At 27.2% G+C, this 17026-nt stretch overlaps 1 protein-coding gene across 1 annotated transcript; it reads left to right on the top strand.

The window, feature by feature from the left end:
* The first annotated feature begins 5638 nt into the window (after nucleotides 1–5638).
* LOC119688991 (inactive hydroxysteroid dehydrogenase-like protein 1) lies at nucleotides 5639–8498 on the top strand. Its single transcript, XM_038103707.1, has 5 exons — nucleotides 5639–5875; nucleotides 5945–6067; nucleotides 6158–6268; nucleotides 6333–6784; nucleotides 8010–8498. The coding sequence occupies exons 1-5, from the start codon at nucleotides 5704–5706 to the stop codon at nucleotides 8100–8102; spliced, it is 951 nt and encodes a 316-aa protein (XP_037959635.1). The 5' UTR covers nucleotides 5639–5703; the 3' UTR covers nucleotides 8103–8498.
* Nucleotides 8499–17026: the final 8528 nt, after the last annotated feature.

Raw genomic sequence — 17026 nt, forward strand, 5'->3', positions numbered from 1 at the left:
CATCTTAGACCAATGAGTTACAATGCAATGAGTTTTGTATAACCGTAAATGTTTACGGACTTTATAAACAATCGGAGATAAAAAATAACGATGGGTTGACCACACTTTACCTTTACAAAAATATCAACTTAACAAGGCAGACGCTATTTTGGAACCCACTGCTTACGCGGCGGACTGTCGCTATAGACGAGACGTGGGGTCAGAATCATATCGAGAATCGTAGTCCATATCTTTATTATATATAGATACCATATGTTCCACTACGAGTGAAAAATATCACTTAATAAGCAATTATAAACCACTAATATCACTGATGTATATATAATATATAATTAATGAAAGTTTATTAATTAAATTTCAGTTAAAGAATAACTTATCTAAAAATAGTGTAATATTAAGAATTAACTTTAAGTTTGCAGTTTATTTAGGCAGATATTAATTGTTTATATCAGTAGATAAAGTAAAAATAAATAATATTATTTAAACAAAATATAACCAAATGCAACTGAAAAATTAATGCGGAAATGGTATATAAATAAAAGTCACTAAATACAGTCGTAAAACCTCTCAACGAAGTTCTACTGAAGTTAATGTTATTAACTGAAGTTAAAAGTAAATATGGTACATTTTTTAAAATCAATATTATTATTTAAAAATATTTCACAAGTGCAACAAAAATAACACTTTGTTTAAGAGATTGAATCTTTCCCATTAGCGAGTACTGTATTTAGCCTATCCAGCATTTTTTACTACAGCTTAAAATATTTGTATAAAAGTTACGTTATAACATTCAACTTAAAGTTCACAAACTTTAACAATAAAAAAAAATTACAGAATTTTAGATATATTTACTAGCAAAATTTGCAACCCTTATGTATATATGTAAAGTAATTAAGTCAACGATTGACAATCTCAGCACATCCACTTGTTAAAAATTATACGAGTAATTAATTAATAGTAAACTAGTAAACACATTAATAGTAAACTAACATCGAACTACAAAAGATATATCTAGATAGATCTAAACAATCAAGTGATAATTCACATCAATTTTTTTTATTAGTACAATTAATTAATTTCATATTCTTAAGTAAACCCGAGATTAAATCGTAATCAATGTTAAGTCTAAAAGGAATTATAATGTAATTACTTGAAAAATTTTTAATTACTTCCCTATGAAGGACAAGCTTGATGCTATTTTATTTTAATTAATAATTTATATGTAGATGAACAAGTAGTATTATAATATTTAACTGTATTATAATTAATACATCATATAAAAAAATTTTTTTCTTCTAATACTTTTATATTATTTATTTGATGTTCTCTTACAATAAAGACTAAATTATTGTAAATAGAATATAGTAGAAAAAACTTCTTCAAATGCCGATATCGGGATTCGCTGAAATGTTAGAGAGCTAATTGTATAATTGGTTATATTAACATGTATCGCTCGAACATAATAATAGTTTACGTCTACGAGTATTTATAATATGTATCAATACAATACACTCTACAGCTATGCAAAAGCATTTTTATGCTTTGCAATAGTACTTTTAATAATTAACTGTTTCACAAACACGACATGAAAAAAAGTTTCGTTTGACCTTCATGACTTATGGTTCAGAGTACTCTACTTAGTTATGGTTTTTTGAAACTACCCAGTAATATTGCAATTAAAGTATAAAAGCACTTTTTAGTTTGGTTTAATGGTTTAAAATGGTTTAAATGGTTAAAAAACTTTAAATGATGATGATATATTCATCAGAAGATATAATTAAATTTGATTTTATTATTTAAAGTTTCAAAGTGGGTCAGGGAATGCTTTTAACTACTCAATACCCTAGCATCGATGAACTATGTCACTCTTATGTGGGTACCGTAATATAAATGGCATGAGGGCAATGAAATAGCAGGCTCCTTAGCAAAGAAGGGTGCATGTACTCCTTTCATTGATCTAAAGCCCTTCTGTGGTATAACAAATAGTTTCACAAATAACTTATTATATGAACGGGAAAAACAAAATTCACTTAAACACTGGAGAGCCCAAACAGGCATGCAGCAGTCAAAAAGATTCATTCATCCTGAACACATCAAAGTTGATGCTATCCTTGGCCTTAGCAGAAACGATATTAAAATCTACACTGAACTCCTTATAGGACACTGTAGAATTAATTACCACATGAAAATTATAGGTCATGAGAACAAGGAATCATCACAACATGTTCTATGCAACTACTCAGTGGCAATAAGACTTTGACTCGACTAAATTGGAAGCGGGATCTTAGTCCCAAATCAAAATAGATAAAATTAAGCCCACAGCAATTACGAGATTAATAAATGGTCTAGAATTATTTTAGTTAGGCTTTTAGACGCACGATAGATCTTTTAGGTCGGAGTGTATTCATAGCCTATTATTTAATAATAATATTATTTATAGTTTGTATATATGGGCAATATTGAAGTTTATCAATATCAATATCAGAGCTTAATTTTATAGCTACAACGGTTATAAGCAACCGTGGATGAAATCGGTATGAAACAACATATGAGAAAAGATTTATTTATAATCAATACAAGTGAAACCGTCATATAAAATTACAAGTTCTAGTACTTAACGCTACAACTATATATCTAAAGACAACTTAGTCATTAAAGACTTACATTAATAGTTTGACGCTTTCTATGATCATTGTAGGTGCCATAACTTTCCACCTGACATACTGCGCACTAATCAAATACCCACTGTTATACTACTCTCTATGAGGCACAAGCCTCCCCAGTTGCTAGTCCTCCATTTGGACAACATTGCACACTCCGCCTCTGTAATCCCGTTGTATAATCGTGGTTATAATAACCCTCTACATAGAATTTACTCTTAAATTATCCATTTAACATAGTTGTTCTAACTTTATTTACAATTACCCTCCTCTAAATCCGTACACAATCTTTCTTTATGGCTTAGATATATTTACTTTTTAAATGTTAAGCCTTTTGATCATCTACTTCATTTCTTTCCTTGTATTCTGGAATGAGATTCCCAGCCTCGGACCTACACGGTCCCCTGCTCGTAATCTAATCTCTATACATTCCTGGGAAGTAGTTTTAGTAGGTTCAAGTCTCACAGTAATACTCTAATACCGAGATCAGTATAGGCGTCACAATTTGCAATAAATAACACCGCAAGCTACGTGCAGTAAGACGATGTTTCGAAAACTCTAAATTGTATTTCAGTACTGTTTTCGATAACTTGCGGCCACCATTGTATGCTATATCGGTGAATTGGCTTCAAGAATGATTATAAAATTATAATAACATTTTTATTGATAAATTTTCTCATAATATTGCTAAATTACACAAATAAAATAAATAAGACATACGAACTCTTCATTAAGGGGATTTTTTTACATTATATCTAAGTATCCTTAGAACTAAATATATAACAAAATTTTTTTATAGACTTCAAATATTTCACAACTTTTTTAAATTATTATCATTTAGTGCTGAGGTTCAATGCATAATGAAAATATTTTAACAATGAATATATAATATATTAAATATATTAAAACTTTTGCATCTACTCGTAGATCGCATTATCTGATTTACATATGAACTTTATGACCGATTAATCTTTAGTCTCGCAAAACAGTCTCGAAATTTTTCGACATTCGTTTGTTCGATTTAATTCTTTTAGTGCTCCGAAGTATTTATTTTACAACTCTCATCAGTTTCCTTAAGAGGGCAATATAGAGCAGCATATATAGAGTTTAATAGTTGTCAATAATATAAAATATATTAAATTATATATATTTGCAACTTCAAATTAATAAAAACTTAGTTCATTTTTTAATAAATAAAAGTATTCTAGCGAACGTAGAGTCACCGAGTGAAGACGACATTTAATTTAATACCCTACATGTAAACTTAGGGATAAATAGTAAATAAAATCACTATTATATAAAAATGAGGAGTGTGTGAAAATTTCAAGTCAGTCCAACGATTACTTTTCGAGTTTTATGGACATAAACATAAGGAAGTTTAATTTTTTTGTATATCTAAGATTATATTCAATAACGTACACAAGGGAGAATTTTTGGGTTCAGACAACACTTCTAATACTATATTTCGAACTACAGTGAAACTTCCATAATTCGAAGTATCATTACAGAAAAGGTTCGTCTTATGGAGAGAGACTTTGAGTTAGGGATATTTTATATTTTTTTTTTTAATTTTAAAGAAACTAGAATTACATTGAAAGATATTTATTTATTTATTTGAAATAAAATACAGCACAGAAGTTAAAGTAAAGTAAAATATTCAGAGATTAGGGTTTGAGATTTTAATTTTTTTTTTAACAGTTAATGGTTTGTTCAGTACCCATGCTTCCATTTATCAAGCCAACCAGTGCTTACCTTAAAATTATCATCACAGAACCGTTTTGCAAGTTCCACTGGCTTCTCATTTAATATTCTTACGTATACTCCAGATTCCAGACTCTCCAGACTCTTTTCCTACATCCAGAGGAAGTAACAGACTTCAATAAAGCGGTAACTGATTCTTTCATTCTTCATTCGTTCAAACTTTTATTCTACTGCACGACTTTACTCTAATCTGTGTTGTTCACTTTGATAATCAAAAGCGACTGGCATTTGCATAAAGAAGCAATAGAAGAAAGAAAAAATATTTGGTTTGTAAAAAGGGAGTTCCCCTAACAGCAAAATTCATTCATACTTAAAACAATAATTCGACTTATAGAATGACAATATTTTTATTCGAGTTATATAGAAAATCGAGTTATAGAAGTTCGAGTTATGGAATCAGAATTGTATATAATTTCCTCTTAAAAACCCTGTTGCACTGTTTTCAGTTCGAGTTATAGAAAATTCGAGTTATAAAAGTTCGAGTTATGGAAGTTTGACTGTATCTTACACTACATATAAAGAATTTTTTATACTAATGTTTACATAAGAACTTTGACTGAGTTTTCAGAAATTGCCTTGAATGAATCTATATCTGTGCTAATGTATCATTGGTATCATAACACTAACCACATAAATTTAGAGTTATTATCTTTTGAAATTTTCACTTCTAAGCATGAACATGTTTTTAATTAGTTTAATAACAATAAAATGATATTTTGTGGGTTAATAAGATTATCTTGGACTTAACATTAACCAATACACACGCACAATTCATAAAGTCTTAAAACGTTAATATATAATAATAAAATAATAATAAAAAATAATAACGCTTAATATTAATATTAAACAATACATTAAAAATGTTTTTTTTTTGTTTTTGGAATAATGTCAAAAAAGGTTTTTGCTATTAGTTTGTAGTGGAATAACTTCTGCGATCAAATTGTGCACAATCATTATCTCCCATTGAGATACGACAAAAATTTGCACAGTAAACTGTGCATTAATGACGCTTTCAGTATATAATTACCGTACTTAATTAATTATTAGATAATTATTAAGTAATTCCAAACAGCCACGCCACAGTGTAGCGCAATAAGAGCACACAAAATGCCAGCTGGAAGCGATAAGTTGTGAGTGTTCTTTCAAGAGAATTAACCTGAAATCTTGCTTCAAAGATTCCAATCACTTCAAATTTTTGATCGCAGTGCGTTCTCAGCCATTCGCGGTGACAGTTGCGCAAGCAGTGATAAAAGTATCGGTTCGCATAGTGACTTCTATAAACATGAGTGAATGTTTACTAATAAATCTATTAACGATCATTGGCTGCTATGCACTTATATGTTATCTTTACGATAATTTGAAGTCGCCTTATATATTAATACGCGATTATGTGAACCAAAAGTTTTTTGGTAAAAAGTTGAAAAGTTTGACCGAAAGGTTTGGCAAATGGGCAGGTAAATGCCGGTATTAAATATATAATTTTTTACCTAAAAGAAAAAAAATGACTTTACTCTTTAATATAGTTGTTACTGGTTCCACAGACGGCATTGGTAAATATTATGCCCGAGAACTCGCACGAAAAGGATTTAACGTAGTTCTTATATCTAGAACTGAGTCTAAATTGAAAGCTATAGCTAGTGAAATTGGTTAGTTGAATGTAAATTATTTCGGCATCTCTTTGTGAACTCATATAGATATCTTCGTATAAACATAAACATGAACATACATTTTTGTAGAAAAAGAATTCGGTGTGGAAGTAAAAATAATTGTAGCAGATTTTTCACACGGTGCTAAGATATACAAGACCATCGAAGACGCCTTAGATAATATTCCAATTGGATTATTAGGTTGAAATATTTTATTTATAAATTTGAAATGCGAAAAAAAAATTACAATTAATATTCTCTACAGTTAATAACGTAGGGCATAGTACACCTGAACAAGGAATGATGTTTGCATTTAGTTCTAAAGAACTTTGGGATGTCATTAATGTTAATATCGGTGCAGTAACTGAATTATCACGTTATTTTCTACTACGCATGCAACAGTCTGGTATAAAAGGTGGTATCGTCAATGTATCTTCTTGCACAGAATTGTGTCCAGTACCTCATGGCGCTATATATGCAGCTTCGAAAGCATACAATCGTAGTCTGACCCTGGCACTACAATATGAGGCGCGTCGCTATGGCATACACGTACAATTATTATCACCACATTTTATTGTCACAAAACTAAATTCGTACTCGACATCAATAATGCGCGGCAATTTATTCATACCAGATCCAGAGACATATGCTCGTTGGGCAGTATCAACTATAGGACGGGTTGATAAAACTACTGGTTATTTTTGGCATGGTGTACAGGTTAGTTGAATAAATAAATACTTGGTAATATACTCATCCTTAAAACTAAACAAACAAACGAAAATATAAATGTGTGCTTCTTCGCATTATTTAGTTCTAATTTGATATAGATCTTTCCTGTTCCATTGTTTTAATGGAACAGTGTTAATGGAAAGTGCTATAATTTTTTTATTTAAAGAAAATCATGTTAAACTTACGATAAATTGAGCAACGATTGACGTATAACTAATCTGTTATAATTAAAATTTTGTACTTGAGATGTTTCTGACTTTCTTTAACTGTCATATATTCAGTCAAAACGTGAGGTTTGTTCGATGTAGTTTAATAAATCATTTGTCTAATTGAATGAGTTAGAATTCGACAATACTATATACATATATAAAATATTATTTGAAATCATATAATTTGCATTTAGTCACTTCTTTTATGCATTTAAAATATTTTAATAAGAATATAGAAGAGAATTAAATATGGACATATGGAATAGAATATAACACTAAGAGAACAGAACTTTCAATAAAGCATAAGACCCCTACCTTCGTTTCATATCGCCTTGTGTTTTTTATTTCACGGATGCTTCAGAAATTATTTAACTATTTTCAGTACTTTATTCTTCTTCTATTCTATTGACTGTTCTACTTCATGTTGTCGCTCGCACTTCTGGACGACAGTGCCCTAAAGGCACTGTTACGCAAACGATCAAGAGATCGGTCATCACATTAATTAATGCTTTTAATACTTTCGGTTTTTCAACTTCCATTGAAATGTGATTATCGACGATCATTTAATCGTCTGCGTAAGATTGCAGGACTCTTTATGAGCTGCTGGAATATGATGTCTCATTAACGTTTTTTTAAATTTAAATAATTTTGCAAAAGAGATCATTCCTTCCACTTGAACAAAGTGAATATTCTTAAACATGAAGAATATTCATCTTAAAATACAAATATTAATTTTCGAAAAAGAGAAATTAATTTTGAACCATAATTCCAGACCCATAAAAATTCCAGACCAACACATATTTAATGTAAATTAAAAATTATTAAATGAACTAAACTAATATACAAAGTCCCTTTTTTGAATACTTTATTTATGAATGTCGTCATTTTCAAGATTAAATTTTTTTTTTGAGTGAACTTCTTCCATATATATTCAATGTCTTAGTATATATTATATATTATATTATATCTTATAAATAACTTTGTAAATTTTATAAATGTTTCAGTACGCTGCCGCAAAAGTTTTACCAACATATATCATCACGTTTCTCGTCGAGGTATTTGCACCGAGTGTAGTGGACCGGCTAAGAGTATTATAGACAAAACTAGACTTAATCATTTTTTTGGAATAATTTAGAATTCACGGGCGTTTTTTAATTAATATTATGGTTATATATTATAACTGTAGCTGTAGTGGAAAAGGGGATAAAACTAAAAGTACGATGTGTATATGTACTATTAAATTGCCATAGAAGTTTTTACAAAATAGACTAAGCAACACGCATGTGACAAAATGGAGAAACTCACCGAGCTCAAATATTTGTCATATTAATTATGAAATTAATTGACTAAACACTTACTTTAATTAAAATTAGTTTTTAGTAATTTTTGAAAGTAACAGCAAAAATAAAAACTTAATAAAGGCAAGTAGCAAATGAACCATATCTTTGAACTCTAACATTTGATATAGACCTTTACTACATAATATTGTATTAATTGACCATTTATTTAATTATTTAATTATTAATAATTAATTAATTTATAATAATTAATAATAATTTATCATTTAATTATTAATTTAATTATTAATTTAATTATTAATTTAATTAACTTACTTTAAACGCTTTCTTTATTGAAATTAGTTTACAGTAATTTTTAAAAGTAACACCAAAAACAAACAAAAAGCAATAAAAGCATATAGTAAATGAACCTTATCTTTGAACTCTAATATAGTACTTAAGGCTATTGTGCTTATAATCATTTTCAGTTAAGTAAAAAATATAAAAAGCCGAATTCATCGCAAACGAGTTTTGTTAAAAACTGGTCAATTGTATACTCAATATTAATATATATATATATATATATATAATGTTTATATATATGTTTCTAATTAACAAAAAATTAGCTTAGGAGTCACTGAAGCTTCAATACTTTTTACACGAATCGTTATTTTGCATATCAATTAATTACATATTATTAATTATGTATGTATATTAAAAAAAAAAAAAATTGGTTGATTTAACCAGATTAACTAAATCTCAAGATAAACTATTTTTAGTCGACACAACATGTTGGTTCAACAATACCACATGTCAATTTTTATATCTTCTAAAATTTTTTTTACAATAATCCACAAAAAAAACTATCAAAAAACTATTGCAAACACGATATGCTACTATGTGACATCAGTTTTGAAGGAGTGATATACCTATACTTTTTTAATATGGATGAATATGCGACATACAATCTTTATGTGTAATCTTTATACATTAAAGATTTTTAAATGATACATCTAAATACATATCTATTATGTAAATTATTCATATATAGAAGGTTAATCGAACACAACTGAGCTACAAGCCAGACAACACGTCCTGTTTTGTCTTCGTCGAATATGTAAACTCTCATTTTGGTAATGCGAATTTGACACTAAAATCATCACTGATGGTCATCACTGCATTTTTTTTTTTTGTTTAAATACCTAAAAGAGTATGTTTATTCTGACAATTCTTAAACTATCGATGCTTTGAAGCAACTTCGAAATATCTTGCATTAAGTTGCAACCGGAAATTACATCTAAGAGATCCAATATTACATGTTAATATGCGTTTCAATAAAGTTTATGTTTAGAAATGCATAACGTTATATAATATTAATATTAAAAAACAATCAATATATTAATTATACCTTATCACCTCACAGATAAGATATTGACTAACAATGGCCAGTATTTAATTAAAATGAATTCACTTATAATATATAATGGATTAATTAAGAAATAATTGGGTACTTAAGTGGGTTATTTAGAAGAAAATAGCTACAATGTTGTCAACTATTAGCAATAACTTGTTGGCTACTAAAAGCTATACAAACAGAATTCTAAGGCAGTAAATGTAATGTAATATACCCATACATATTCATAAGATAAATATAAATATATGTAATTTAAACAACATTAGTTAAAATCATTTTCATTGCAATTATTGATAAGAAATCATTAAATGTTACATGTATTTTAATTTAAACTTGTTATTACAGCAAATTAATTATAGCCATGGAATATAGAAGTACAATAATTTGACCTAAACTGTTTTTAAATAGTTCATTTAATAATTATATTACTATATAAGCAAACAATTTTTAAAAATTTTAATTGTCATAATCATATAGTATATTAAATATACTATATGATATAATATATTAAAAATCAAGCAACGATTTAAACCAGACTATATATATATATAAATACAAGCCATTTGACAATGCGAATAGCTTGTATTGTTAACATCTATAGCCCCAGGGCACACTGGATTGTTTTTCGTGGACTAAACTTGGTGAAATAAGTTAAGCTTGCAATAACAAGCATAGAAACTACATGTGTGGTTGTTTGAGTTTGAGAACTATTGAACAGTAAACAACAAAAAACAATCTCTGAATATAACATATGTTAATCAAATATATGTATATATATGTATAAATTGAATTTTATTACATTAAAAAAAAAACAACGCAATAACTGATAAATTGCTTTAAAAATATTTCACATCGATTATTTTATATTAGAGTGACGGCCTTGCACAGCTAATCTCACTTCAGTTCAAATAATGACTCGTTGCAATACAGCAGATTAATGGTATACACAGTCCATAAGAACCTCCGAAACAATGAAAGTGGTCAGTGTGCGAAGAACACTAAAAAACATAATTTCCCCGCTCAAGTGAAATTTAAATACCTTGAATAAGTCCCTAATTATAAAAATGATTACCATGTTATATTAATAGAAGAGGTTCCAAAGATTTTCAATATTCTATTGGCCAAAGATGGGCATTACAAAAGGAAAGTTAAAGTTTCCTTTTATAATGTAAGACTGGGTCTAGGATAGACCCAGTCTCATGGTATGTCTTCCTGATGCGCAGCGTTCTGTCAACATCAGTGCCATTGTGCTCAGCACGTTTTCGTTTAGTTAAAGCAACTAACTCACGTTTCTTATCCAGCTTAAACCAAAAAAATGTTGATATCTAACAAGAACTTTTATTTACCCAGTTTTTATAGGTATGCTTAGATTTTTTTTTTTAACTGCCAGATTTGCCATTGCAAGATGGATACCAATATCGGAGTAATGAATATCAGGAAACAGCGTATCTGACTTGACGAGCACATACGCCCTGGAGTTACCTAAGACGCGGATGTGTTCAGTTGCCCATATGAGTTCAACATCGACACCCCGCGCTACCTTGCCATTGTACATGCTACTTATATAATTTTTAATTGGTTGAGAGACAATGTCTCTTGCATTAATATGTAATTGATTATAATTAATGTAATTAATTATATATTGCATTAATAAACATATATTATTGCTCTGTTCTTTATAAATTTTATAAACAATATTCTTACAGTTTAACTCCATATTTAAGAGTTTTCCAATTTAATTCAAAATTAAAATATTTGTAATTAAATTTTTTTTTTGTATTAAATTTTGAGAAAAGTTTTATGTTTTTTAAACAGCAATAATATATTATTATTAAAATATTACTAAAATATTAAGTATTGTTAAAATATTAAATATTATTTAAATATTAAATATTATTGAAACATTAACTATTATTTAAATATTAAATATTGTTGAAATATTTAATGTTATTGAAATATATAATAGGAATACACGGTTAAGATTAAATATAATTTGGATATTATTTACTGACAAAAATTAGATTCCAAGGTTTCTTTAGTGTCCACACGAAAACTCTCTATTCGATCCATATCCATATACAAGTTCTTTAGGTATATTGCCTGCTTATCACTATAATTTCTTAAACAAAAATGCAATTATAATTCCATAAGTTGGCTTAATGAAACAAAAATTAAAATAAGATATTAACAATTGGCAGGAAATAATACCATTCAGCTTAAACAAATATTTATTAGCACAACAAAATGAAGACTAACCACTCGGAGCATAATTATGCAGACAGTTCTGGTGTAGATTTGAATTTGAGCAGGAGAATGTGAATTACCTGTTTGATAATGCTGTTTGCTTCCAAAACCAAATTACCAACTTTCTACCTTTCTTCACTAAATGAACATCAGTTAACATTATCAACCAAATACCTATGAGTTTTGCTCAAAAATAACTCGTAGACAAGGGTTTCAACAATCAAAAACTTAGTAGGTGCTTTCCAAACGTTTTTCTCTTCGGGCACAATCTACACATTGAAAATTTCACTTTAACCCAATTTTGCTTACTTGGATGATGAGAAAACAACCACAGATTGTTTTCATAGATTGTCTTTATGATTGTCTGGATTTGGTAGATTCCGGAAAGTACTGATTTTAAGGGAAAGTTTTTTTTCAAGAGTCTGTCTGATTGGTCATCAATTAGAATAAATGAAATTATTTAAATTCAATTGGTTGGATCTTCTTTATTTGCAGAAGTTCATTGCATGGAGTATAATATTAAAATGGCAAATAACTGTTAATTGGAATCTTTCGAGCAGTCATTGGAACCAATCAACCTGGGACATGTTTAAAGGAACACCAAACTATAAACATTTGGTTGTTGAAAAAGTAAAATTTGTTGTTAAATTATGCACTCCATAAATTCACTGCTTTGGATGAAAAATCAATAATAACCTTACTAAATCGTATCCCTTTCAGTAAAAAAAGGTTACAATACTTAACGAACAGGTAGCTAAGCATTCAAGAAAACGATGACTAATGTTTATACTTTTAGTTTTTATATAAGCTTATATAAGAAAATAAAGAAAGATTTTGATAATATAAATAGTTCTATTAGCATCGAACTGCTTAAAATGAAATCATCTTCATAACTGAAATTATTATAAATAATGTTTTCTTATATATTTTATGTCCAGCTACAGGTCACCCTTTTTTTAAATTAACGTTTGTTTAACAGTTTTTAATATATTTTATATTTTGACACTCTTTGCGAGTCATCATCAGAATCAGAACTCCAAAATTATTATTATTACTATTATGAAATGTGAATTAATTAAAAAAAAGATAAAGAAATATATAAATTAAAAAAAAAAGTTTCATTAAAATTTGATTACGACTATACTATATGAGGATTACTTGTACAATAAGTAAAGCACTCTATGTATGTTCAAACAGAAAAAGACAGAAGGAAAACTTGTGTAAGAAGTGCAGAAGCCAAATTTAAGTTCTAAATTTTCCGATGCTTCTAATATATTTTTTTATTAAAAATAATTAAGATGTTTTTCAAAGAATAGTAAACCACAACAACAAAAATTTTTTTTATATTATTTTAATTGATTGAATTTTTGGCTGAACATACAGCTGTTTTGAGCATTGCCAAATACCCATGATCAGTGGTCTTGGAAATAATTATTTAATTTAATTATTCGTAAATAATTTTTTGAAACTGCAAGTACCAAAAATCGAACTCGTGTCCTGCCAAATTTGAAGCTTCGAGTCAACGCTCCTTAAACAATTAAATCAAAGCCGTACTTGACTTTTATGTTCGCACATTTTTCTGTAGTTCTGTCACTTTTCTTACGAAAGTTAAAAAAAAAAAGAAAAAAAAAAGAAATCTGCAACCAATTGTAGAATAATTTAATTAATTTAATTGAGATAAATTATAAATTTGCTAGCTCAGAAGCTAAATATGTCATATTAGGCTATGAGAACAACATAAAAATAATTGCAATTAAAAAATTCCGATACAGAGTCAGCAATACTGATTCTCATTACTATTTTCAACTTAAAAAAAACATACAAATTAAATATATTTACTCATTATAAAATACCTTGTTGTGCAATGTTTTAAGTTTTAAACAAATTACTTCAGAAATCAACTGTTGAATTGTACCACAGACAAATATTATTTGTCTGTGATTGTACTGAATTATGTTATCGCATTTGTCTCTCAGTGTGGTTTGTTTATCAGCAAATTGCGCACATGGTTGTTGTCTCTACTATACTTTAAATAATGCTTTTAAAGTTTTTAAAAACTTTAAGCTTTTGAGAATAAAGCTTTTATGGAAATGGTCAAAAAATAAATGTCAAAAAGTATTTTAGATTTTAGTGTCAAAATCGATAAAACCGTGCGATTTGAGTTTTTATTTTAAATAATTTAAAATAATTTTTGTGAGTATAAAAAAAATTGAACAGTTATAAAATAAACTAAATTGTTTATATAAATTGCAAATAAATTAAATAAATTGTTTAAAATTTTCAAATTATATTTGCAGTAAAAATAATATTTACAATTACTAAAAATTTAGTGTAACTTTTAATGAAATTAGTTTTCGACTTCCATCAAATATAAATTTTATTTTTAATATATAATTAATAATTAAAATAATTTAAAATTAGTGTGAGTTTATTATAGTGTAACTCATAAAAAAAAATTCATATGGGAAACGAAAATTAGGTCTTGCATTTAATTTAGCTAGAAAGACGTGTAAAAAAGGTTTTGTTTCACAATTAAATTATTTTGATATAATTAATTGGATATATTTTTTTTGCATATGTAAGAATATTTATTAAACAATAATATATTTGATTATTTTAATTCACTACATTTTCAACAATGACGTCATTGTTTGAATACTAACCTATATCTTAGAGTATTTAGACTAATTCTGTTCACATTTCAGCCATGCGCAAACTACTGTATCTGCTTCTATGTACAAGTATCTTATATTATTTAAATCAAATATTATCAGAAACGCAGTGCTCTCACTACAGTTGTACCGAAAATATTAAAAATAAACTGTAAGATTTTAATATTGCACAATCAGACAAACTATTAGTGAAAATTTCCATTATAATAAATTTTTTAAATCTGCGAAATCCAGTAGTACCATAAATTTTATATTATCTAAAGCATTTTATTAAATTTTTTTTTAATTATTCAATAAATGTATAAGTAGCATATATCTTATGAAACTATAACCATCTTAAGCAGTAATTCTTCTTCATGAAACTTACCAAAATAATGGTTTATTTATTGAATAAGAATAATCGAGGTTTTATGTAAAAATATTATTTTATTACCATGACTTTCTAAGTTTTAAGTTCGTAGATTAGGTTCTATACATAAGAAAGAATATATAAATCAAGCAACAAATAATGTTACTACAAACAGAATAGTAAATTTAACAAATAAATATAAAAATATAATTAATTAATTAATTCAATTATTCTACAGCAGGTTCATGATTTCGTTCTAATATAAACACAGCAAGTAAATTTATTAATAAAACTTTCACAGCAAATTAACAAAACTCCAGAAAAATGTTCAAACATAAAAGTTAAGTACGGTGTTGATTCAATCGGTTAAGGTGCGCTGACTCTGAGCTTTAAATTTGGCAGGACACGAATTCGATTCTTGATACTTGCAGTCTCAAAAAAAATTGTTTACAAGTAATTAAATAAAAGAATTATTTCCAAGACCGCTGCTGATGGGTATTTGGCAATACTCGAAACAAGTGTATGGTCAGCCAAATATTGAATTAATTAAAATAATACAAAAAAAGTTTTTGTTGCTGTAGTTTATAACTATTCGAAAAATATCTTTATAAAAATATTACTTCATGATAACAATAAATATAAAAATATAATCTTAACATTTTCGTTTTATGTATACTCATGACTTTAATAATTAATTCTCAGTTTTATAATCTAAACAAAATTCCATGATATATCCAATAAATATTTTCGATTTAAATTTGTTTAAGTGTGGAAAGTGATTTCTTTGTCCGAACAGTGATAAAATCCGTATATATGTGATATGCAGGATATGACAGAATCAAGTATCCTACATACATTTTGTATCGTCTAAAAACTATTTATAACAGTAACTATTTATCTATACCGCTTATATTGTATTTTTAATCCATCAAATCCATTTACATCTATTTACATCTATATATAAAAAAGTGATATTTTTGTAAATACATTTGAACTTAAGAAGTCTTTGATTTAATTGATATAAACGCATAAAACTATCCATTATCACAGTATTAGTATACCTTATAAACGAATAGCAATATATATATTGTACATCTGATCACCTGGAATTTAGTATGTATTAAGATATTTTTTAATAAATTTTTAGTTATTATATCAATTAGCTTGTCAAAATGTTTCCAGAGTAGCGAAAAAGATATTGAAGATCTAATAAACTAAATATATTGATCAGTTCGACAATATAATATCCATCTTTTAATGTTTGCCTGTCGGTTTATTTTTCAGCATATTTTTTGAAAGCAGAAGAACAAAGCATGGTCTTCAGTTAAAACAAATTTTAGAAATCGTATATCTTATTTATTTTAATAATTTATTCAATTATTGACTTTATTATAAACATTGTAAAATCAGCTCAAAAATTCTTGTCAAAGAATAGACAAAGAAGTATTTGATTGGCATATTCATTAGAGTGTCAAATATTTTATACTAACTCGAGTAATATAATTACCCTATATCGTTTTGCAAATATAAGCTGTCAAAATTTTGACACAATGATTTACATTTGACAGATTTCAAGAAAATTGGTTTATTTCGAGCTGCTATAATAGATAACTAATAAATGCAAATATACTATATACTTACATGCTAACATATAAGTTTAACATATCGACATATGAAACAAAAAAAAGTATGAGTAATCATTTTGATATTATAGAATCATAAAACTTTTTTTAATCACACATCCATGGATTGGATATTCACGTCTATATAACAGACGTTTATCCATTATTGCTGTTCTTATGTACTTTGGGTGAAACTATTAAAAACATTTTTCAACTACTTCAGTGCATTCAAATATCCTAATTATATTTTAAATGTATTGAAAATAATTTATAGAAATTTCTGATGAAAGTTTTTCAATACCCGGACACCATTATACGATGTTTTAAGAAATATAGACAGCAAAATCTAAAATTGTGAAAATTTTAAAAGATGTTTAATATATAAATAAATAAATTTGTAAAGATTTTAACCAACGATAATAAATAAGTGCAATGATTAAATA

This window comes from Teleopsis dalmanni, chromosome X (genome assembly GCF_002237135.1).
Source record: "Teleopsis dalmanni isolate 2A chromosome X, ASM223713v2, whole genome shotgun sequence".
NCBI classification, from domain to species: domain Eukaryota; kingdom Metazoa; phylum Arthropoda; class Insecta; order Diptera; family Diopsidae; genus Teleopsis; species Teleopsis dalmanni.

Excerpts from the sequence above, each read along its gene's own strand:
- LOC119688991 (XM_038103707.1), top strand. The coding sequence starts at position 5,704 with ATGAGTGAATGTTTACTAATAAATCTATTAACGATCATTGGCTGCTAT. Across the intron at positions 5,876-5,944 it reads AAGGTTTGGCAAATGGGCAG|TTGTTACTGGTTCCACAGAC; the intron begins GTAAATGCCGGT and ends TCTTTAATATAG. Across the intron at positions 6,068-6,157 it reads AGCTATAGCTAGTGAAATTG|AAAAAGAATTCGGTGTGGAA; the intron begins GTTAGTTGAATG and ends ACATTTTTGTAG.